The sequence below is a fragment of the Notothenia rossii genome, assembly GCF_949606895.1.
Source record: "Notothenia rossii genome assembly, chromosome: 9".
NCBI lineage: Eukaryota > Metazoa > Chordata > Actinopteri > Perciformes > Nototheniidae > Notothenia > Notothenia rossii.
In genome coordinates this window covers 82,002,169-82,025,582 of record NC_136907.1, presented here as the reverse complement: position 1 = coordinate 82,025,582, position 23,414 = coordinate 82,002,169, and the positions used below count along the sequence as shown (strand labels likewise).

Below are 23,414 nucleotides of genomic sequence, written 5' to 3'. Positions count from 1 at the left end.
CCTATGGAGGACACTGACCCGTGGAGGACACTCTGACCCGTGGAGGAGACTGACCTATGGAGGACTCTGACCCGTGGAGGACTCTGACCCGGGGAGGACTCTGACCCGTGGAGGACACTCTGACCCGTGGAGGACACTCTGACCCGTGGAGGAGACTGACCTATGGAGGACTCTGACCCGTGGAGGACACTCTGACCCGTGGAGGAGACTGACCTATGGAGGACACTGACCCGTGGAGGACACTCTGACCCGTGGAGGAGACTGACCTATGGAGGACTCTGACCCGTGGAGGACTCTGACCCGGGGAGGACACTGACCTATGGAGGACTCTGACCCGTGGAGGACACTCTGACCCGTGGAGGACACTCTGACCCGTGGAGGAGACTGACCTATGGAGGACTCTGACCCGTGGAGGAGACTGACCTATGGAGGACACTGACCCGTGGAGGACACTCTGACCCGTGGAGGAGACTGACCTATGGAGGACACTCTGACCCGTGGAGGACACTCTGACCCGTGGAGGACACTCTGACCCGTGGAGGACACTCTGACCCGTGGAGGGCACTGACCCGTGGAGGACACTCTGAACCACGCACAGAGACGGAGAGATGAGGGACTGAGACACGTTGGCAGAAGGAAGAATGGAGAGAAAAATGTGGAAATAATCCCATCGATAAAATGTTACCTCTCATTTATCAGATATGAAGAATTAAGTTGCAGAAATGGATTAAAGCCAATCTTAAAATGATGAAGCAAACGCCTGTTTGAGACTCCTCAGTGCACACACACACACGTTGTCTTAATGTTATGAAACGTATTCTCAGAAATGGTGTGTGTGTGTGTGTGTGTGTGTGTGTGAGAGAGACCCCAGACCCCGTGTTTTGAGTGCACTGATAGTAAGCATTTCCTCTGCTCAGGAGCCGCTGCTCTGTGTGTGATGGATGGGTCCTGGGTGTGGGTCTGGGTCGAGGGTGTGGGTCTGGGTGTGGGTGTGAGTCTGGGTCCAGGGTCTGGGTGTGGGTCTGCATCTGGGTCCACGGTCCAGGGTCTGGGTCTTTCTGTCCCAGCCCTGCAGGGTGTTAAAGGGAGTTACCGCTCACAGCATCTCATCTGATATTTATTTGGGTATTTATTTATTGTTGTTCATTTCATTGTGAGAGATTTAGAATGTGAGTGAGGGGTCTGGTTCCCCTCAAAGGCACCCGGCTGCTACGCTGGGTCCTGGTGGAGAGCTGCCAACTGAAAACACACCTGTCTCTGTTCACCTGGAGATTACTTTAGAGACAAAGAAATAAAGCATTTTATAAAGTTAGCCTTGTCACTAATTGCAATGGTAGCTTAACATGATGTTCCCCTGGTTCTGCTCTTTAGTCGCTTTGGATAAAAGCCTCAGCTCAATGTAGTGTCTGCTCCCCTCCGACAGGGGGCGGTACTGCTCCTTCAGGCTGGATGCCACTCACAATACAACTGGAAGAAGAAGAAGTCCTTCCTGTGAGCCGTTAGCCTGTTAGCTCCTCCGTCATGGCGGACCTGAACCGGCAGTTGCAGGAGTATCTGTCCCAGAGTAAGGAGCCTAAAGGCGGCGGGGCGCGGGGCGGCACTGCGGTGGAGCTGCCGGAGGACCCGGTCCCGGGGAGCTGGTTCGGCCGCTGGTCCAGCCGCTGGTCCGGCAGCACGTCGGGCCCGGGCTCCAGCTCCAGCAGCGGTGTTTCCTGGCCCTGGGCCCCGGAGCCGGACGCCTGCCTGCCGGGTCTGACGCGCGGCCAGAGGCTGGTCGGCGCCGCGCTGTTCGCCGCGCTCTCTGCGCTCTGCTTCGCGCTCTCCGCGCTCTATGCGCCGCTGCTGCTGCTCTACGCGCGGAAGTTCGCGCTGCTGTGGTCGCTTGGCTCTCTGTTTGCCATCGCGTCCGCGGCAGTGCTGCGCGGCCCCGCCAGGCTGTTCGCGGGGCTGCGCTCCTCCCCCGCGTTTGCCGTGTACCTGTGCGCGCTGGGCGGCACTCTGTACGCGGCGCTGCACCTGCACAGCACCGCGCTCACCGCCCTGGGTGCCGCGCTGCAGGTTGCCGTCATCGCGGTGAGCGTGGTGTCGCTCGTGCCGGGCGGCAGCGCGGGGATGCGTTTCATGAGCGGCGCGGCGGCGGCAGCGATCAAAAGGACAGTGAGCGGGAAGAGCCTTCCGATCTGACGGGAGAACTGATGAGGACCAAAGACTGTTTGAGAGAAACTTGATTCCTGATGCAGGAGTAAACTGTGACGTCACGCAGGTGTGCCCTGTCTCTCCTGCAGGAGCTCTGACTCTGAATGTAAACACCAATTAATGATTAAATCTATTTGTTTCACTCTCTGGTGTTCTGCAGTTCATTCACTGTAACTCACTCTAATTTAAAGCCTAACTCAGAGATGTGATCGATGTTGGTATGAATAACCAAACCAGAGTTATATGTATTAGTGTTTCCCCTACCATTGTCTTGGAGGGGCGCGCCCCGCCAACGGAGCCCCGCGCCCCTCCTGAAACGCAAGGTGTTTAGCAAAAATAATTATAATTTCTTTATAATATATATATAGCACCATATTGCAACTCATCTCTATCTACTGTCACTTTTCACATGTGCTCTTTTATTAAATAAACTGAACATTCATTTGAAGTTGTGTTTAGTGTGTTTGACCCTAAGAAACACTGATGCACTAATCAATAATCCTCTGCTCCAGCTCTTCCCCCCCCCCCCCCACCTTCATGTGTAATACTGTTTGTATTCCGGTGCCTCCCCTTCCTATAATAATAATACTGTGTTGCTTTCTGTTGGAACAAATGATAAGTTACATTGTTATGAAATCAAACCCTCTATCAGGACATGGTCAGTGTTTCTATCTCCTCCAGACTTCACGATATCAACATTTAAAAGGGGACGTTTTAATTTCAGGACTTAAAGGTCCCATGTCCTGCTTCTCTGGTTCTGACCCGTCCCCTTGTGTTCTGTAGCTTCTGCATGTGACCGGTCTGCAGAGTCTCACACCCTTTAGGGAGTAACTCAGAGAAGACCTGTCCAAAACGCCTCGTTGGAGAATTCTCATTTACTTCCTGGGTATCGCTGCGTAGGGATACCCAGTAGCCACGCCCAGAGCTATGGCCGCACCCTCTGCCAGCCTTTCCCGAAACAAAGCTTCCCAAACCTTCCAGCGACTCATGGCGGATATGTACAGCGTAGGGCGCTGAAGAACGATAGCTCATATTTATTATGACACACACACACACACACACACACACACACACACACACACACACACACACACACACACACACACACACACACACACACACACACACACACACACACACACACACACACACACACACACACACACACACACACACACACACACACACACACACACACACACACACACACACACACACACGTTGAAGTGTGAATCTTTATTTTCCACCTCGGTGAAAACACAAACATAGAAATCTTTTACAAAAACAACCAGACGAAGTGAAATAAAAGACGGCAGATGATTCTCTACAATATTTTACATTAAAAACGGACCAATCAGGAGCCTCCATCTGAGTCTCTGATGGGGTGGGGGACTACCGGCCACGGCCCCCCCTCGGTGGTCCTCTGGGGGCGGGGCCTCCTCTCCGGGGGCCGGGGCCTCCGGGGCCCCATCCTCCTCGACCCCCCCGAACACCGTACCCCCCGTCCTCCCTCTGGGGGGGACGCCCTGCACACACACACACAGCAGGTTAGACTTCACAATAAGAGCACGATGACCTGATTTCACAATAAGAGCACGATGACCTGATTTCACAATAAGAGCACGATGACCTGACTTCACAATAAGAGCACGATGACCTGACTTCACAATAAGAGCACGATGACCTGACTTCACAATAAGAGCACGATGACCTGACTTCACAATAAGAGCACGATGACCTGACTTCACAATAAGAGCACGATGACATGACTTCACAATAAGAGCACGATGACGACCTGACTTCACAATAAGAGCACGATGACCTGATTTCACAATAAGAGCACGATGACCTGACTTCACAATAAGAGCACGATGACCTGATTTCACAATAAGAGCACGATGACCTGACTTCACAATAAGAGCACGATGACCTGACTTCACAATAAGAGCACGATGACCTGACTTCACAATAAGAGCACGATGATGACCTGACTTCACAATAAGAGCACGATGACCTGACTTCACAATAAGAGCACAATGACCTGACTTCACAATAAGAGCACGATGACCTGACTTCACAATAAGAGCACGATGACCTGACTTCACAATAAGAGCACGATGACCTGACTTCACAATAAGAGCACGATGACCTGACTTCACAATAAGAGCACGATGACCTGACTTCACAATAAGAGCGCGATGACCTGACTTCACAATAAGAGCGCGATGACATGACTTCACAATAAGAGCACGATGACGACCTGACTTCACAATAAGAGCGCGATGACCTGACTTCACAATAAGAGCGCGATGACCTGATTTCACAATAAGAGCACGATGACCTGACTTCACAATAAGAGCACGATGACCTGACTTCACAATAAGAGCACGATGACCTGACTTCACAATAAGAGCATGATGACCTGACTTCACAATAAGAGCGCGATGATGACCTGACTTCACAATAAGAGCATGATGACCTGACTTCACAATAAGAGCACGATGACCTGACTTCACAATAAGAGCATGATGACCTGACTTCACAATAAGAGCGCGATGATGACCTGACTTCACAATAAGAGCATGATGACCTGACTTCACAATAAGAGCACGATGACCTGACTTCACAATAAGAGCACGATGACCTGACTTCACAATAAGAGCGCGATGACCTGACTTCACAATAAGAGCACGATGACCTGACTTCACAATAAGAGCACGATGACGACCTGACTTCGCAATAAGAGCACGATGACGACCTGACTTCGCAATAAGAGCACGATGATGACCTGACTTCACAATAAGAGCACGATGACCTGACTTCACAATAAGAGCACGATGACCTGACTTCACAATAAGAGCATGATGACCTGACTTCACAATAAGAGCACGATGACATGACTTCACAATAAGAGCATGATGACGACCTGACTTCACAATAAGAGCACGATGACCTGATTTCACAATAAGAGCACGATGACATGACTTCACAATAAGAGCACGATGACGACCTGACTTCACAATAAGAGCACGATGACCTGATTTCACAATAAGAGCACGATGACCTGACTTCACAATAAGAGCACGATGACATGACTTCACAATAAGAGCACGATGACATGACTTCACAATAAGAGCACGATGACGACCTGACTTCACAATAAGAGCACGATGACCTGATTTCACAATAAAAGCACGATGACCTGACTTCACAATAAGAGCACGATGACATGACTTCACAATAAGAGCACGATGACCTGACTTCACAATAAGAGCACGATGACATGACTTCACAATAAGAGCACGATGACGACCTGACTTCACAATAAGAGCACGATGACCTGATTTCACAATAAAAGCACGATGACCTGAGTTCACAATAAGAGCACGATGACCTGACTTCACAATAAGAGCACGATGACATGACTTCACAATAAGAGCACGATGACATGACTTTACAATAAGAGCACGATGACGACCTGACTTCACAATAAGAGCACGATGACCTGATTTCACAATAAAAGCACGATGACCTGATTTCACAATAAAAGCACGATGACCTGACTTCACAATAAGAGCACGATGACCTGACTTCACAATAAAAGCACGATGACCTGACTTCACAATAAGAGCACGATGACCTGACTTCACAATAAGAGCACGATGACCTGACTTCACATTAAGAGCACGATGACGACCTGACTTCACAATAAGAGCACGATGACCTGACTTCACAATAAGAGCACGATGACCTGACTTCACAATAAGAGCACGATGACCTGACTTCACAATAAGAGCACGATGACCTGACTTCACAATAAGAGCACGATGACCTGACTTCACAATAAGAGCGCGATGACCTGACTTCACAATAAGAGCACGATGACCTGACTTCACAATAAGAGCACGATGACCTGACTTCACAATAAGAGCACGATGACCTGACTTCACAATAAGAGCACGATGACCTGACTTCACAATAAGAGCACGATGACATGACTTCAAAATAAGAGCACGATGACATGACTTCAAAATAAGAGCACGATGACGAGCTGACTTCACAATAAGAGCACGATGATGACATGACTTCACAATAAGAGCACGATGACCTGACTTCACAATAAGAGCGCGATGACGAGCTTACTTCACAATAAGAGCACGATGACCTGACTTCACAATAAGAGCATGATGACCTAACTTCACAATAAGAGCACGATGACCTGACTTCACAATAAGAGCATGATGACATGACTTCACAATAAGAGCACGATGACCTGACTTCACAATAAGAGCGCGATGACCTGACTTCACAATAAGAGCACGATGACCTGACTTCACAATAAGAGCACAATGACCTGACTTCACAATAAGAGCGCGATGACCTGACTTCACAATAAGAGCGCGATGACCTGACTTCACAATAAGAGCACGATGACCTGACTTCACAATAAGAGCACGATGACCTGACTTCACAATAAGAGCACAATGACCTGACTTCACAATAAGAGCATGATGACCTGACTTCACAATAAGAGCGCGATGACCTGACTTCACAATAAGAGCACAATGACCTGACTTCACAATAAGAGCACGATGACCTGACTTCACAATAAGAGCACGATGACCTGACTTCACAATAAGAGCACGATGACCTGACTTCACAATAAGAGCACGATGACCTGACTTCACAATAAGAGCACGATGACCTGACTTCACAATAAGAGCACGATGACCTGACTTCACAATAAGAGCACGATGACCTGACTTCACAATAAGAGCACGATGACCTGACTTCACAATAAGAGCACGATGACCTGACTTCACAATAAGAGCACAATGACCTGACTTCACAATAAGAGCACGATGACCTGACTTCACAATAAGAGCATGAAAACCTGACTTCACAATAAGAGCACGATGACCTGACTTCACAATAAGAGTATGATGACCTGACTTCACAATAAGAGCACGTACCTCCTTCGGGCCCCGGGGCCTCCCTCTCTGCGGTCCCCGGCCCCTCCTGCCAGGGTCTCTTGCGGGGGGGCAGCGAGGCCATGTCCATGCCCTGCAGGGAGGAGGAGCGCCCCACCGGAGACGACCCATCATGCATCTGCCCCTCATGATACCCCTCGTGACCTGCAGACAGGAAGCCGGAAGTTACTCTTTAAAACAGCTAGTAGTTATGGGTACTTTTTACTGAAGTACATTTCAAAGCCCTCTTTACTTTTACTGGAGTAAAGAAGTTTAGTCAGTACTTCTGCAGGGTATATGCAGGAATCCTGAGGTCAAATGTAATCCCTTTTAAGACCTTTTTTAAGACCCTTTCCATACATTTTAAGACCTCATCGCAACTTTGAGTTCTAATCGGTTACACACTTTACCTCACATTGACTGTATTGATTGTAAGATAGCAAAACTAAACAGAGTGCAGACAGACTACTGAAGCCTCCTCTCCACATGAACTTCAACCTCTCTGTGAAGGTCAGGTTTAATGCAGTATGCTGCTTTGCTGCTTCTGTACTCTGTGCTCTTTCATTCCAGTAAAACTCCTCAGAAACCATTAGAAACCAGTATTTGACCAATAAACAAAGCAATTGACAAAACTTTGAACTATGAAATATGTTAAACTTTGGTGAGCTTCAGCGGGGTAATGCCATATAGGAGCTCCCTCTCAAATACCCAGGGGTTAAATTGGGCTGGGGCTGTCCGGGGCTAAGCCCTGGCACATAGGACGATGCTCTGACGTCATCACCCTCACACATTTGTCATATGTTTACAAAAAAGGATATATATGTTCAGACTTTTCTCGTTCTTAATATAGACTATATTTAGGGTCTATATGTGTTGACTTTACTTTAAAATAGCAGATCTCTGTGACCGGATATAGTTTGGCTTAGACCCCGGCCCCACGAGGACGCATACGGTAAAACGCATACGCAAACGCAAAAAAGGCTTCCGTTCACACGCATTCGATTCATTAACGTGTCCGTTCACACTAGACCGCTGGAAATGCTGGAAACGCTGTAGTACATATGTCAGGCCTGTAAGTGGCGCTGCTGCCGCCCGAAATACACCAAAAGCAGCGAAGAAGACCCCGGAGCATGGTTGCCATGGTTGCCCTTCTGTTTATTCTCCGCGGTGGACGGCTGTTCTCCTGCTGTATCTCTCAGGTAGTCCACCAGCAGATGAAAAACACCCACCTCTCCGCCTCTTCCAAGGAACGAGGGGACCGTGCGGCAGTTTCCGTAAAAAAAATGTTCCGCCGGTCAACATGTCCGTTAAAGTTTAAATCTTCCGTACAAAATTAGGAAAGTGCCGGTCAGAGGTCTTCTTTGTTATTTATTGAGCTTTCAAACAAAATGATAACGACTCTGTTCTCTGTATAATAATATAATAATATTTAATAAACGGTGACTGCCTCTCTTTTCCTCCCCCTCTTCTGACAGCCCAGCAGCAGCAGGAGACGTGGGGAGAGGGAGGCGGGCTATTTCATCGTAATCAGAAAATGATCATATAGGGCTTACACACGGAGCCGTTGGACCCCCAGAGCGTTGCGTATGCCGGTCTACCCACCTTGGGAACCCCCCCCCCACACAGAGCGGAGCAAGGCAACGAAACTTAAAATAAGAGGCAGCATTTTACGGCGCGCTATGCATGGGGCCGCCTTAGGGGGTTTCCCGACATGTCTTTTCAGTAAATTAAAGGGTGTTTCATGTTGTCGTTGCTGTGGACCTTCTTAATACCTTGGAAAATGACTTTTAATACTTTTTAATAGCCTTAGTTTTCGCTAAATTGATTTATCAACTTTTAATACTTTTTAAGACCCCGCGGACACCCTGTTCTACTTTCACCAGAGTATCTTTAAACACGAGTATCTGTACTTCTACTTGAGTACAGGATGTGTGTACTTCTACTTGAGTACAGGATGTGTGTACTTCTACTTGAGTAAAGGATGTGTGTACTTCTACCTGAGTACAGGATGTGTGTACTTCTACTTGAGTACAGGATGTGTGTACTTCTACTTGAGTACAGGATGTGTGTACTTCTACTTGAGTACAGGATGTGTGTACTTCTACCTGAGTACAGGATGTGTGTACTTCTACCTGAGTACAGGATGTGTGTACTTCTACTTGAGTACAGGATGTGTGTAATTCTACTTGAGTACAGGATGTGTGTACTTCTACCTGAGTACAGGATGTGTGTACTTCTACTTGAGTACAGGATGTGTGTACTTCTACTTGAGTACAGGATGTGTGTACTTCTACTTGGGTACAGGATGTGTGTACTTCTACTTGAGCACAGGATGTGTGTACTTCTACTTGAGTACAGGATGTGTGTACTTCTACCTGAGTACAGGATGTGTGTACTTCTACTTGAGTACAGGATGTGTGTACTTCTACTTGAGTACAGGATGTGTGTACTTCTACTTGAGTACAGGATGTGTGTACTTCTACTTGGGTACAGGATGTGTGTACTTCTACTTGAGCACAGGATGTGTGTACTTCTACTTGAGTACAGGATGTGTGTACTTCTACTTGAGTACAGGATGTGTGTACTTCTACTTGAGTACAGGATGTGTGTACTTCTACTTGAGTACAGGATGTACTCTTGCCCTCTCTGGAGTTCAGTCAGAAATACCTGGTTGGTATTAAATCCAGCCGTGATGTTGGAGGACTTTATGTTCTGTGTATTTCCTAAGCTGTTCACGTGATATGAGAACAGCTGGAGTAAGGTCTGTATGAAGTGAAGTAGAGCTGTTCACGTGATATGAGAATAGTTGGAGTAAGGTCTGTATGAAGTGAAGTAGAGCTGTTCACGTGATATGAGAACAGTTGGAGTAAGGTCTGTATGAAGTGAAGTAGAGCTGTTCACGTGATATGAGAATAGTTGGAGTAAGGTCTGTATGAAGTGAAGTAGAGCTGTTCACGTGATATGAGAACAGTTGGAGTAAGGTCTGTATGAAGTGAAGTAGAGCTGTTCACGTGATATGAGAACAGCTGGAGTAAGGTCTGTATGAAGTGAAGTAGAGCTGTTCACGTGATATGAGAATAGCTGGAGTAAGGTCTGTATGAAGTGAAGTAGAGCTGTTCACGTGATATGAGAATAGCTGGAGTAAGGTCTGTATGAAGTGAAGTAGAGCTGTTCACGTGATATGAGAATAGCTGGAGTAAGGTCTGTATGAAGTGAAGTAGAGCTGTTCACGTGATATGAGAATAGCTGGAGTAAGGTCTGTATGAAGTGAAGTAGAGCTGTTCACGTGATATGAGAATAGTTGGAGTAAGGTCTGTATGAAGTGAAGTAGAGCTGTTCACGTGATATGAGAATAGCTGGAGTAAGGTCTGTATGAAGTGAAGTAGAGCTGTTCACGTGATATGAGAACAGCTGGAGTAAGGTCTGTATGAAGTGAAGTAGAGCTGTTCACGTGATATGAGAATAGCTGGAGTAAGGTCTGTATGAAGTGAAGTAGAGCTGTTCACGTGATATGAGAACAGCTGGAGTAAGGTCTGTATGAAGTGAAGTAGAGCTGTTCACGTGATATGAGAACAGCTGGAGTAAGGTCTGTATGAAGTGAAGTAGAGCTGTTCACGTGATATGAGAATAGTTGGAGTAAGGTCTGTATGAAGTGAAGTAGAGCTGTTCACGTGATATGAGAATAGCTGGAGTAAGGTCTGTATGAAGTGAAGTAGAGCTGTTCACGTGATATGAGAACAGCTGGAGTAAGGTCTGTATGAAGTGAAGTAGAGCTGTTCACGTGATATGAGAATAGCTGGAGTAAGGTCTGTATGAAGTGAAGTAGAGCTGTTCACGTGATATGAGAACAGCTGGAGTAAGGTCTGTATGAAGTGAAGTAGAGCTGTTCACGTGATATGAGAACAGCTGGAGTAAGGTCTGTATGAAGTGAAGTAGAGCTGTTCACGTGATATGAGAATAGTTGGAGTAAGGTCTGTATGAAGTGAAGTAGAGCTGTTCACGTGATATGAGAATAGCTGGAGTAAGGTCTGTATGAAGTGAAGTAGAGCTGTTCACGTGATATGAGAACAGCTGGAGTAAGGTCTGTATGAAGTGAAGTAGAGCTGTTCACGTGATATGAGAATAGTTGGAGTAAGGTCTGTATGAAGTGAAGTAGAGCTGTTCACGTGATATGAGAATAGTTGGAGTAAGGTCTGTATGAAGTGAAGTAGAGCTGTTCACGTGATATGAGAATAGTTGGAGTAAGGTCTGTATGAAGTGAAGTAGAGCTGTTCACGTGATATGAGAATAGCTGGAGTAAGGTCTGTATGAAGTGAAGTAGAGCTGTTCACGTGATATGAGAATAGTTGGAGTAAGGTCTGTATGAAGTGAAGTAGAGCTGTTCACGTGATATGAGAATAGTTGGAGTAAGGTCTGTATGAAGTGAAGTAGAGCTGTTCACGTGATATGAGAACAGTTGGAGTAAGGTCTGTATGAAGTGAAGTAGAGCTGTTCACGTGATATGAGAATAGGGCTGAACGATTAATCGATTTTAAATCGAAATCCCGATGTTAAATGATGCGATTATCAAATCGCAAAGCCTGCAATGTTTTTTTAACAATTGTTTTTTCTTTTTCTTGTGTGTCAGTCATCCACACCAATCAGAAGAGCTGTGCTCCACATGTACCAGCCATTGTTAACCAATCAGAAGTGGCCCATGATAGTAGGTGATGGACAGATTGATCCAATCACCTGCCAAGTATCTTTGAAAGTGCCCGCCCTTTCCAAAGGTCTTCCAATGGAGCTTCAGATGGTTTGGTGAACCACCTGAGTCAGGTTAGTGAGGCTCCATCACATGTTTCTATCACAGGGTGAATCTTAAACTGAAGTTTGACTTTAAAGCAACCCAAAGGAAGTTTCCTGTAAGTTTAGTTCCTTCACTCGTAGCTCGGGCTGCGGGGGTGCTAGAGACGGGAGTACGTTGATGCGACCTTCCTAGCTGGAGTTATGGCCGCATTTTACAATAAACTAACGTTGGGTCGCTTAAAAACAAATATCGCAAATCGAATCGCAATATTTGTCAGAAAAATCGCAATTACACTTTTTCCCAAAATCGTGCAGCCCTATACGAGAATAGTTGGAGTAAGCTCTGTGGGAAGTGAAGTAGAGCTGTTCAGTAGCTCTGAATTGAGGAATGGAGAGATATAGTTAATAACATTTACATCACGGAATAAATGACTTGTTCTCCTGGCCTCCAGATGAATAGATTGACTGAGCTACGGTCGGATTGGGTTTCCTTTATCCTCCACACGGCCTCCTCTCATAGAATCAACTACTGATGACCAGTTCTATCAGCTAGAGAAACAGCTTGCTTGGTCTAATTACCAACATATAGTCATGTATTGTTTGTCTGACTGTTATTACTCCTGCAGTTTGTCCCTCTCTCTGTCATTAAGCCTCTGTGACCAAACATCCCTTCTGTTACTGGATAGAGTTCTCAGAGTGTGAGGATGGACATGTAGAGTAGGGTCTCCAGCTCATATGTATATATATATATATATATATATAGTGGGGCAAAAAAGTATTTAGTCAGCCACCAATTGTGCAAGTTCTCCCACTTAAAAAGATGAGAGAGGTCTGTAATGTTCATCCTAGGTACACCTCAACTATGAGAGACAGAATGAGAAAAGAAAATCCAGAAAATCACATTGTCTGATTTTAAAGAATTTATTTGCGAATGATGGAAAATAAGTATCTGGTCAATAACAAACAAACAAGATGTCTGTCTCTCACAGACCTGTAACTTCTTCTTTCAGAGCCTCCTCTGTCCTCCACTTGTTAACTGTATTAATGGAACCTGTTTGAACTCGTTATCAGAATAAAAGACACCTGTCCACAACCTCAAACAGTCACACTCCAAACTCCACTATGGCCAAGACCAAAGAGCTGTCAAAGGACACCAGAAACTAAATGGTAGACCTGCACCAGGCTGGGAAGACTGAATCTGCAATAGGTAAGCAGCTTGGTGTGAAGAAATCAACTGTGGGAGCAATTATTAGAAAATGGAAGACATACAAGACCACTGATAATCTCCCTCCATCTGGGGCTCCATGCAAGATCTCACCCCGTGGGGTCAAAATGAGAAACAAGAACGGTGAGCAAAGATCCCAGAACCACACGGGGGGACCAAGTCCATGACCTGCAGAGAGCTGGGACCAAAGTAACAAAGGCTACCATCAGTAACACACTACGCCGCCAGGACTCAAATCCTGCAGTGCCAGACGTGTCCCCCTGCTTAAGCCAGGACATGTCCAGGCCCGTCTGAAGTTTGCTAGAGAGCATTTAGATGATCCAGAAGAGGATTGGGAGAATGTCATATGGTCAGATGAAACCAAAATAGAACTTTTTGGTAAAAACTCAACTAGACGTGTTTGGAGGAGAAAGAATGCTGAGTTGCATCCAAAGAACACCTACTGTGAAACATGGGGGGGGGGGGGACATCATGCTTTGGGGCTGTGTTTCTGCAAAGGGACCAGGACCACTGATCCGTGTAAAGGAAAGAATGAATGGGGCCATGTATCGTGAGATTTTGAGTGACAACCTCCTTCCATCAGCAAGGGCATTGAAGATGAAACGTGGCTGGGTCTTTCAGCATGACAATGATCCCAAACACACCGCCCGGGCAACGAAGGAGTGGCTTCGTAAGAAGCATCTCAAGGTCCTGGAGTGGCCTAGCCAGTCTCCAGATCTCAACCCCATAGAAAATCTTTGGAGGGAGTTGAAAGTCCGTGTTGCCTAGCGACAGCCCCAAAGCATCACTGCTCTAGAGGAGATCTGCATGGAGGAATGGGCCTAAATACCAGCAACAGTGAAAACCTTGTGAAGACTTACAGAAAGCGTTTGACCTCTGTCATTGCCAACAAAGGGTTTATAACAAAGTATTGAGATGAACTTTTGTTATTGACCAAATACTTATTTTCCATCATTTACAAATAAAGTCTTTAAAAATCAACAATGTGATTTTCTGGATCTTTTTTTCTCATTCTGTCTCTCATAGTTGAGGTATACCTCGGATGAAAATTACAGGCCTCTCATCTTTTTAAGTGGGAGAACTTGTACAATTGGTGGTCTACAATTTAGTTTCTGGTGTCCTTTGACAGCTCTCTGGTCTTGGCCATAGTGGAGTTTGGAGTGTGACTGTTTGAGGTTGTGGACAGGTGTCTTTTATTCTGATAACGAGTTCAAACAGGTTCCATTAAGCTACCTGCTGGATGCTAACCTGCTGGATGCTAACCTGCTGGATGCTACCTGCTGGATGCTAACCTGCTGGATGCTACCTGCTGGATGCTAACCTGCTGGATGCTACCTGCTGGATGCTAACCTGCTGGATGCTACCTGCTGGATGCTACCTGCTGGATGCTAACCTGCTGGATGCTACCTGCTGGATGCTACCTGCTGGATGCTACCTGCTGGATGCTACCTGCTGGATGCTAATCTGCTGGATGCTACCTGCTGGATGCTAACCTGCTGGATGCTACCTGCTGGATGCTACCTGCTGGATGCTACCTGCTGGATGCTACCTGCTGGATGCTAATCTGCTGGATGCTACCTGCTGGATGCTACCTGCTGGATGCTAACCTGCTGGATGCTAACCTGCTGGATGCTAACCTGCTGGATGCTACCTGCTGGATGCTAACCTGCTGGATGCTACCTGCTGGATGCTAATCTGCTGGATGCTACCTGCTGGATGCTACCTGCTGGATGCTAACCTGCTGGATGCTACCTGCTGGATGCTAACCTGCTGGATGCTACCTGCTGGATGCTAACCTGCTGGATGCTACCTGCTGGATGCTAACCTGCTGGATGCTACCTGCTGGATGCTAACCTGCTGGATGCAACCTGCTGGATGCTACCTGCTGGATGCTACCTGCTGGATGCTAACCTGCTGGATGCTACCTGCTGGATGCTAACCTGCTGGATGCAACCTGCTGGATGCTAACCTGCTGGATGCTACCTGCTGGATGCTAACCTGCTGGATGCTACCTGCTGGATGCTACCTGCTGGATGCTAACCTGCTGGATGCTACCTGCTGGATATTTACACAATTAGCATAAGTTAAGACAACGGCGAAAACAAGCTTTGCATAATGCTCCTCACCTCCTCCTCCTCCTCCTCCTCCTCCTCCTGCTCCCCGGGGGGGCCTCCCTCGGGCCCCCCCTCGGGCCCCGGGGTCCCAGCCTCGGCTCCCGTCTTCCGGCCCCTCGAAGCCCTCCTCCGACCCGCTGAACTCCTCAGGGAAACCCCGAGCGCCGGGCCGCCCGCTTCCTCTGAACCTGGAGCAGAACCACAGGAAGGGCGTTAGGAGACCCGTACAAACCCTCAGAGACAGCAGGAGCTTCGAGTCAGAACCAGTCTGAGGTCAATGATAATAACCCCTGACCTTAAATACTGCACGAGTATCAGGGAAACACGTACAGATGATGATGATGTGTGGGTCAATGTGAACAGAAACTCAGTCCATTATAACATGCTGAGCTGGAAACAGCGCTGCTGATGCTCAGACCATCCCCCAGGTGTGTGTGGGTCTGTTAGAGAGCCCTTACAGTGTGGGTCTGTTAGAGAGTCCTCACAGTGTGGGTCTGTTAGAGAGTCCTCACAGTGTGGGTCTGTTAGAGAGTCCTCACAGTGTGGGTCTGTTAGAGAGTCCTCACAGTGTGGGTCTGTTAGAGAGTCCTCACAGTGTGGGTTTACTCTTCTGAATCTTTTCTACTGAGAAATGAACATCTTGTTTTTCATGTTTATTTTACAGAAATGTTGTGATTGTTGTTTATTGACTTCAAAATGTTTCTGACTGAACTATTTCTCAACTTGGGATAAATAAAGGATCCATCTTCTCTTTAGTTTGTTTTCACATCGATTCAGTAGAACGCTCACATACTAAGACTAGGGCTGCAACAAACGACTCATTTGATAATCGATGAATCTATCGATTAATGAAACGATTAATGGACTATTCTGACTATTACTGTGTGCCTTGCACAATTTCTCAAACGCTCTTATTTAGCCATCAACTTTTAGATTTAGCTTGAGGTTGTTTTAGGCATGTGGAAACTAGCAATGGAGACAATAAAGATGAATACTTGATTCAAAAATACATATATTATTAAATTAACTAATTGTGAACAAAATTAACATTGCTTTTTATTTAAATAAATAATATTTCACATCAAAAGAAACAACAATGTTTTAACAAATGGTATTAAATAATCTGATGACAGAACTGTAAACAGAATAGCTGAAACTTTAACAAACTAAATAACTCAGTTTCCTCTAATCATTAACCCATGTTTGTATCATGTAGTTAACTCTGTGTGTTGCTGCTAGCATACATAACACCTGACGTGGAAACGTTACTCGTGGATGGGGCTACAGAGCTACTAGAAAGACAGTGGAACCCGGTGCATTCCTCCGTCTGGATGTGGAGCACTTTGATAAATGTTTAGACAAACTGCTCGTGTTACCGCCCTGACATGCTAAACTGTTATTACACTTTAGGCAACGAGGATTGTCCACATGGAGACGGGTGAAGTTTAACCACACCTCGGAGCGCTTCTCTCCGCCATCTCCTCAGTGTGTTGCTGCATGTAGCAGCTGCGTGCGTGCGTGCGTGTGTGCGTGCGTGCGTGCGTGTGTGTGTGTGTGTTGCTGCGTGGAGCAGCTGCGTATGTGTAAACTGCCCCGCCCCCTCGCACAGACGGGAGAGATCTCGTCTGATCGAAAATACATCATAGACGCATTTGTTTGTCTTTTCGCATATTAGAAACTAAGACTGCGATATAATGCTTATGTAGCAATAATACATGACATATATTTTTTAAATGTCTCCAGTGCCTACAAAAAGACCAATAACGTTGGAGCTTAACGGTGCGTAAAACACATGTGATGACGTCACCAACTAATCGACGACTGAATTAGTTGGCAACTAATTTGGTCATCGATTTTAATCGATTAGTTGTTGCACCCCTAGCTAAGACGCTCACATGCTAATGTGCTAATACGCTAACGTGTTAAGGCGCTCACACGCTAACGTGCTAAAACGCTCACACGCCAACGTGCTAAAACACTCACACGCCAACGTGCTAAAACACTCACACGCCAACGTGCTAAGACGCTCACACGCTAACGTGCTAACATGCTAAGACGCTCACACGCTAACGTGCTAACACGCTCACACGCCAACGTGCTAAGACGATCACACGCTAACGTGCTAAGATGCTCACACGCTAACGTGCTAACACCCTCACACGCCAACGTGCTAACACGCTAACGTGCTAAGACGCTCACACGCTAACGTGCTAAGATGCTCACACGCCAACGTGCTAACACGCTCACTTCCTAACACCTCACCTGTCGTCCCTTCGGCCCCGAAACTCCCCACCGGGGAACCTCTCTTCGGAGCCCCAGTTGCCCCCCCCCCCTCTGTGGCCCCCCCGGTACCCCGGCCTCCAGCCCTCCTCCGCTCTGCTGTGGAAGTCCTGTCCCCCCTCGAAGTCCTGTGGCCCCCGGCGGCCCTGCTGCTCGCCCCAGTAGGGGCCCGAGCCCTGGCCCTGGTCCTGCCCCCCCCCCTGTCTCTCGGGGGGGCCCATGTGGTGGTTGGGCGGGGGCCCTCTGGGATCTGAGGAGAGGAAACAGACCTTATCAGGATGGGGAGGGGCCTCGCGGTGATTAACCTGCACCAGGGGCCCCTCCCTCTTACCTTTGTTGTTGGACCCCTGAGAACCCATCCCGTGCATCATGGGCCCCGAGTTCTGCATGTATGAGGCCCCCTGCATGTTCCCTGGGGGTCCCTGCATGTTCCCTGAGGGCCCCTGCATGTTCCCTGGGGGCCCTTGCATGTTCCCTGGGGGTCCTTGCATGTTCCCTGGGGGTCCTTGCATGTTGCCTGGGGGCCCCTGCATGTTGCCTGGGGGCCCCTGCATGTTTCCTGGGGGTCCCTGCATGTTTCCATGGGGTCCCTGCATGTTACCAGGGGGCCCCTGCATGTTTCCATGTGGTCCTTGCATGTTACCTGGGGGCCCCTGCATGTTTCCTGGTGGCCCGTGCATCCCTCCCGGGGGCCCCTGCATGTTGCCCATCCCATAGTTGTTTTGTGTCCTGGGTGGGGGCCCCATCATGCCCCCCTGAGGTGGCATCATCCCCCCCTGAGGTGGAGGTCCCTGAGGGTCTCTTGGACCCATTCCTCGAGGAGGGGGGCCCATCATCCCTCCATGGGGCCCCTGCATCCCTCTGGGTCCCATACCGTGAGGCCCCTGGGGTCCCATGTTCCTGGGAGGGCCAGGGTGTCTCTGCATGTCCGGGGGCCCCATCATGCCCTGATGGGGTCCCTGATGAGCCTGGGGTCCAGAGGGGGGCCCCATCTGTCCGGGGGGCATGAAGGGAGGCTGCATGGGGGGCCCCATGTTGTTGGGCATTTGCTGAGGGGGCATGTTGGGGGGAAAGCCCTGCTGGCCAGGAGGCATCGGGCCCCCGGGGCCCCCAGGGCCGGAGAAGGGGGGCATCGAGCCCTGAGGGGGCCCCATGTTCCCGTCTGAGCTCATCTTCATCTGCTGAGAGGAAAACACACAGAGTTAGGGGCCCCTGATCCTCTGCATAATGAGAGACTACTGACACCTGTTAGTGAGACAAGACTTACTGATAGGAGAGAGCTAACGGCTAACGGCTAACGGCTAACAGCTAACGGCTAACGGGTACTGTTGGTTTCTGATTCAAAACCGTCAGTGGCGACAGGCTGACATTCACACCTCTGATTGGCCTTTAGAGCAGCTCTATGGTTCTCCTTTACCCACAATCCTTTGAGTGCACTCACCTGACGGTGTTCAGTGTAGATATGACGTGTTAATGAGCGTGTGAACGTACCTCCAGCTGGGGGTTGAAGCCCAGCTCCGGGTCGGACGGATCTCCCTTCCTCTCTTTGTCTCCACCAGGGGGCATCATGGGAACTTTGTTGTCTGCCCAGGCCTAGGGGGGGGGGGGGGGGAGACACCGTGAGACAGAACACACATCTGTGTGTTACCTGTACAGGTGTGTTACCTGTACAGAGGGAGTGTGTTACCTGTACAGAGGGAGTGTGTTACCTGTTGGAACTGCGCAGGGATGGGCTTGGCGTACGGGACCTTCTTCTGCGGGACCTTCTTGCTGTCCTTGCCCATCACCTCGTCCATTCCCCAGTCCAGACCCGGGATGGACATCTCCACCTCGGGGGCCTCTTTACCTGGGGACAGGTGAGCCACATCATTAAGGGCTTCAGTCCTCAGGGCCCATTCCTTCCTGGGATATCTATTTACACTGGCGCTCCAATTGATTCAACATCCAAAGGTGTTATCATCAGATGCTCAGCAGCTACAGCTGACCTGAGCTCCTCCTACGTATACTAAAGAGTGCAACAAGTCTACATCTCAACAGAATGTGAACAAGAACAGAATGTGAAATTAAATAATGTTCATTAAGACGACATTAAATACGGTGATAAGTATTTATATAAATAAGTACATTGCAAGATGACATGATATTGGCTAGCACTCCAACTCATTGTACGTGATAGGCTAAGAGGCGGGACATCTCTAAGCGGTTGACCAATCACAACAGAGCCAGCCAAATGACCAATCAGAACAGACTGGGCTCTGGTTTCAGACAGAGGGTGAAAAGAGGAGCAGTCAGTACGAGAATCTCAACCAAAATAAAATCTGATTTTTTCTAAAATCTTAAAATAATATATTTTTCCTCTGAAAATAAACATCACTGAGGTTTTTAGGGAAATCTCATAATTAAAAGTTTTTCCTAAAAATTCAATATTTTTATTTTCCGAAAAATTCAATATTTCGGACTTTTTTTACTTGAGTTTGCACAAAGTCATTCCTGGAGTCCTGGGGCCTCATTTATAAAACGCTCAAAAGATGGCGCACGCTAGTTTCTACGCACTGTTTGCGATTTATAAAAAACAAACTTAACGGGGAAATGTGCGGTCCTCCACGCACACTCCGACCCATCCGTACGCGGTACGCACAACAACGGGGGGGGGGACGAGAAACTGCGACCCCGTTGGCAGAAGGAAGAATGGAGAGAAATATTTGGAAATAATACCATAAATAAAATGTTAGCTCTCATTTTTCATATATGAAGAATTAAGTTTCACAAATTCATTGAAGCCAATCTTAAAATGATTCCTCAGACTCCTCAGTGCACACAAACATAACTTGGATAAATAAATACGGAAATGTTATTGATCACCCCTCGATGATGTTCTGTTGTTAAGAAAAGTATTCTCATAAATGATGCGGTAAGCAGGAGGACAGAATTACTTTCAACTGACGCCGTTTAGCATTTCTATCGGTTAGACCAGGGGTGGGGAACCTGCGGCCCCCGGGCCGGATACGGCCCGCGAGACCATTTGGTACGGCCCTCGAGGTAATTTATAAACACACGCAAAAAAGAAAAAAATTAAAGAAATCTAGACCGCAAAAAAATTAAACAAGCGAGTGCCTGTTTTTCCTGGCCAAGGTCAGAGTCCTTGAACACAACACGAGCCTAACGTGTCATCACGTGGTATGTCTCGTCTGACAGGGGTGTGTTTCTGACGGAGAGCACCAGAACGCCGCTTCGGCACTTCCAAAAAAATATGTCAGTACCCATAAGGAGCCGTACACATGCTGCAGTGTCTGCGTGGCTGTGTCTTTAGCTGAAAGCCCAGTGGGCGATCTGTTCATCTGTCATACTGATCATACAGTCAATAACTTGTTATTAGCATCTGGTTAGCTAGCTATGCTAACGAACATAAGAAGCTTTTTCTCCAACCAGTGAGGTGAAGGCACATCTTTATATGATCATTATAGTTATAAAAAAATAAGAGAATAAGATAAACAGGTATAAAATACTAATATGACAGTAAAAAACTTGTTATTAATAAACAAGAATACAGTTTGAAAGGGAAGTGATTTGTAAAATATCCATAAAGAAAAATAAATCTGCTTCGAGTTGTGTTTCATCTGGTGTTGAGAGATGTATCCATAGATCTCTCCATGTTGCTCTCAAAGTGCACCAGATTGATGCTTTTAACTTCAACATTTAAAAAACAATCTTCCCACCCCCCTAGAGGAGGTTAGCACGCCACCTTCCCACGTGGATCCTACCCACGTGTTTCCTACCCACACCACCTTCCCACGTGGATCCTACCCACGTGTTTCCTACCCACGCCACCTACCCACGTGTTTCCTACCCACGCCACCTTCCCAGGTGTTTCCTAACCACGCCACCTTCCCACGTGGATCCTACCCACGTGTTTCCTACCCACGCCACCTTCCCACGTGTTTCCTACCCACGCCACCTTCCCACGTGGATCCTACCCACGCCACCTACCCACGTGGATCCTAACCACGCCACCTTCCCACGTGGATCCTACCCACGTAATTCCTAACCACGCCACCTTCCCACGTGGATCCTACCCACGCCACCTTCCCACGTGGATCCTACCCACGCCACCTTCCCACGTGGATCCTACCCACACCACCTTCCCACGTGGATCCTACCCACGCCACCTTCCCACGTGTTTCCTACCCACGCCACCTTCCCACGTGGATCCTACCCACGCCACCTTCCCACGTGGATCCTACCCACGCCTCCTTCCCACGTGGATCCTACCCACGCCACCTTCCCACGTGGATCCTACCTACGCCACCTTCCCACGTGGATCCTACCCACGTAATTCCTAACCACGCCACCTTCCCACGTGGATCCTACCCACGTGGATCCTACCCACGCCACCTACCCACGTGTTTCCTACCCACACCACCTTCCCACGTGGATCCTACCCACGCGGATCCTACCCACGCCACCTTCCCACGTGGATCCTACCCACGCCACCTTCCCACGTGGATCCTACCCACGCCACCTTCCCACGTGGATCCTACCCACGCCACCTACCCACGCCACCTTCCCACGTGGATCCTAACCACGCCTCATTCCCACGTGGATCCTACCCACGCCACCTTCCCACGTGGATCCTACCCACGCCTCATTCCCACGTGGATCCTACCCACGCCACCTTCCCACGTGGATCCTACCCACGCCACCTTCCCACGTGGATCCTACCCACGCCACCTACCCACGCCACCTTCCCACGTGGATCCTAACCACGCCTCATTCCCACGTGGATCCTACCCACGCCACCTTCCCACGTGGATCCTACCCACGCCACCTTCCCATGTGGATCCTACCCACGCCACCTTCCCACGTGGATCCTACCCACGCCACCTTCCCATGTGGATCCTACCCACGCCACCTTCCCACGTGGATCCTACCCACGCCACCTTCCCACGTGGATCCTACCCACGCCACCTTCCCACGTGGATCCTACCCACGCCACCTTCCCACGTGGATCCTACCCACGCCTCATTCCCACGTGGATCCTACCCACGCCTCATTCCCACGTGGATCCTACCCACGCCTCCTTCCCACGTGGATCCTACGGCTTTAAAAATGAGGCCCCAGATCATCCAGAACAAGGGACTCTGTGAGGAGGGTCTCTCTGAGGAGGGTCTCTCTGAGGAGGGTCTCTGTGGGGAGGGTCTGTGTGAGGAGGGTCTCTCTAAGGAGGGTCTCTGTGAGGAGGGTCTCTGTGGGGAGGGTCTCTGTGGGGAGGGTCTCTGTGAGGAGGGTCTGTGTGAGGAGGGTCTCTCTAAGGAGGGTCTCTGTGAGGAGGGTCTCTGTGAGGAGGGTCTCTGTGAGGAGGGTCTCTCTAAGGAGGGTCTCTGCGAGGAGGGTCTCTGTGAGGAGGGTCTCTCTGAGGAGGGTCTCTGTGAGGAGGGTCTCTGTGAGGAGGGTCTCTGTGGGGAGGGTCTCTGTGAGGAGGGTCTCTTACTGCTCTGCTCCTGCTCCATGGCGGCCTTCAGCTGGTCAGGGATCCCCATGCCGGGGATGGAGGCCACGCTGTTCATGTCCACGTCGTCTGAAACACACACATCCATCTTCATCATTAGAGGTCCCTATCATCCTCCTCTTCATCACTATATAAACGGTCCCTATCATCCTCCTCTTCATCACTATATCACAGGTCCCTATCATCCTCCTCTTCATCACTATATAAACGGTCCCTATCATCCTCCTCTTCATCACTATATCACAGGTCCCTATCATCCTCCTCTTCATCACTATATCACAGGTCCCTATCATCCTCCTCTTCATCACTATATCACAGGTCCCTATCATCCTCCTCTT

General features: G+C 48.5%; 2 protein-coding genes across 5 annotated transcripts in view; one reads left to right on the top strand and one right to left on the bottom strand.

The window, feature by feature from the left end:
• The first annotated feature begins 1,092 nt into the window (after positions 1 to 1,092).
• sft2d3 (SFT2 domain containing 3) lies at positions 1,093 to 2,644 on the top strand. The gene has a single exon (XM_079651474.1). It carries the CDS (start codon positions 1,522 to 1,524, stop codon positions 2,182 to 2,184), a length of 663 nt encoding a protein of 220 aa, XP_079507600.1. The 5' UTR covers positions 1,093 to 1,521; the 3' UTR covers positions 2,185 to 2,644.
• Positions 2,645 to 3,417: 773 nt separating this feature from the next.
• The window catches only part of wdr33 (WD repeat domain 33), a 39,460-nt gene continuing 19,463 nt past the window's right edge, over positions 3,418 to 23,414 (bottom strand). The window contains exons 13-20 of one of the 4 annotated variants that reach the window (XM_079651465.1): positions 23,059 to 23,145; positions 19,280 to 19,416; positions 19,062 to 19,163; positions 17,902 to 18,751; positions 17,553 to 17,820; positions 15,303 to 15,478; positions 7,170 to 7,331; positions 3,418 to 3,722 (exon numbers count right to left, since the gene is read on the bottom strand). In XM_079651465.1, coding sequence (XP_079507591.1) covers positions 3,589 to 3,722; positions 7,170 to 7,331; positions 15,303 to 15,478; positions 17,553 to 17,820; positions 17,902 to 18,751; positions 19,062 to 19,163; positions 19,280 to 19,416; positions 23,059 to 23,145 — 1,916 coding nt within the window. In that variant the 3' untranslated portion in view covers positions 3,418 to 3,588. Of the gene's footprint in view, positions 3,723 to 7,169; positions 7,334 to 15,301; positions 15,479 to 17,552; positions 17,821 to 17,901; positions 18,752 to 19,061; positions 19,164 to 19,279; positions 19,417 to 23,058; positions 23,146 to 23,414 lie in introns of those variants that run through there. The other 3 variants (XM_079651467.1, XM_079651466.1, XM_079651468.1) reach the window with 3 other exon arrangements.

Coding starts and splice junctions, on each gene's coding strand:
- sft2d3 (XM_079651474.1), top strand. CDS start 1,522: ATGGCGGACCTGAACCGGCAGTTGCAGGAGTATCTGTCCCAGAGTAAG.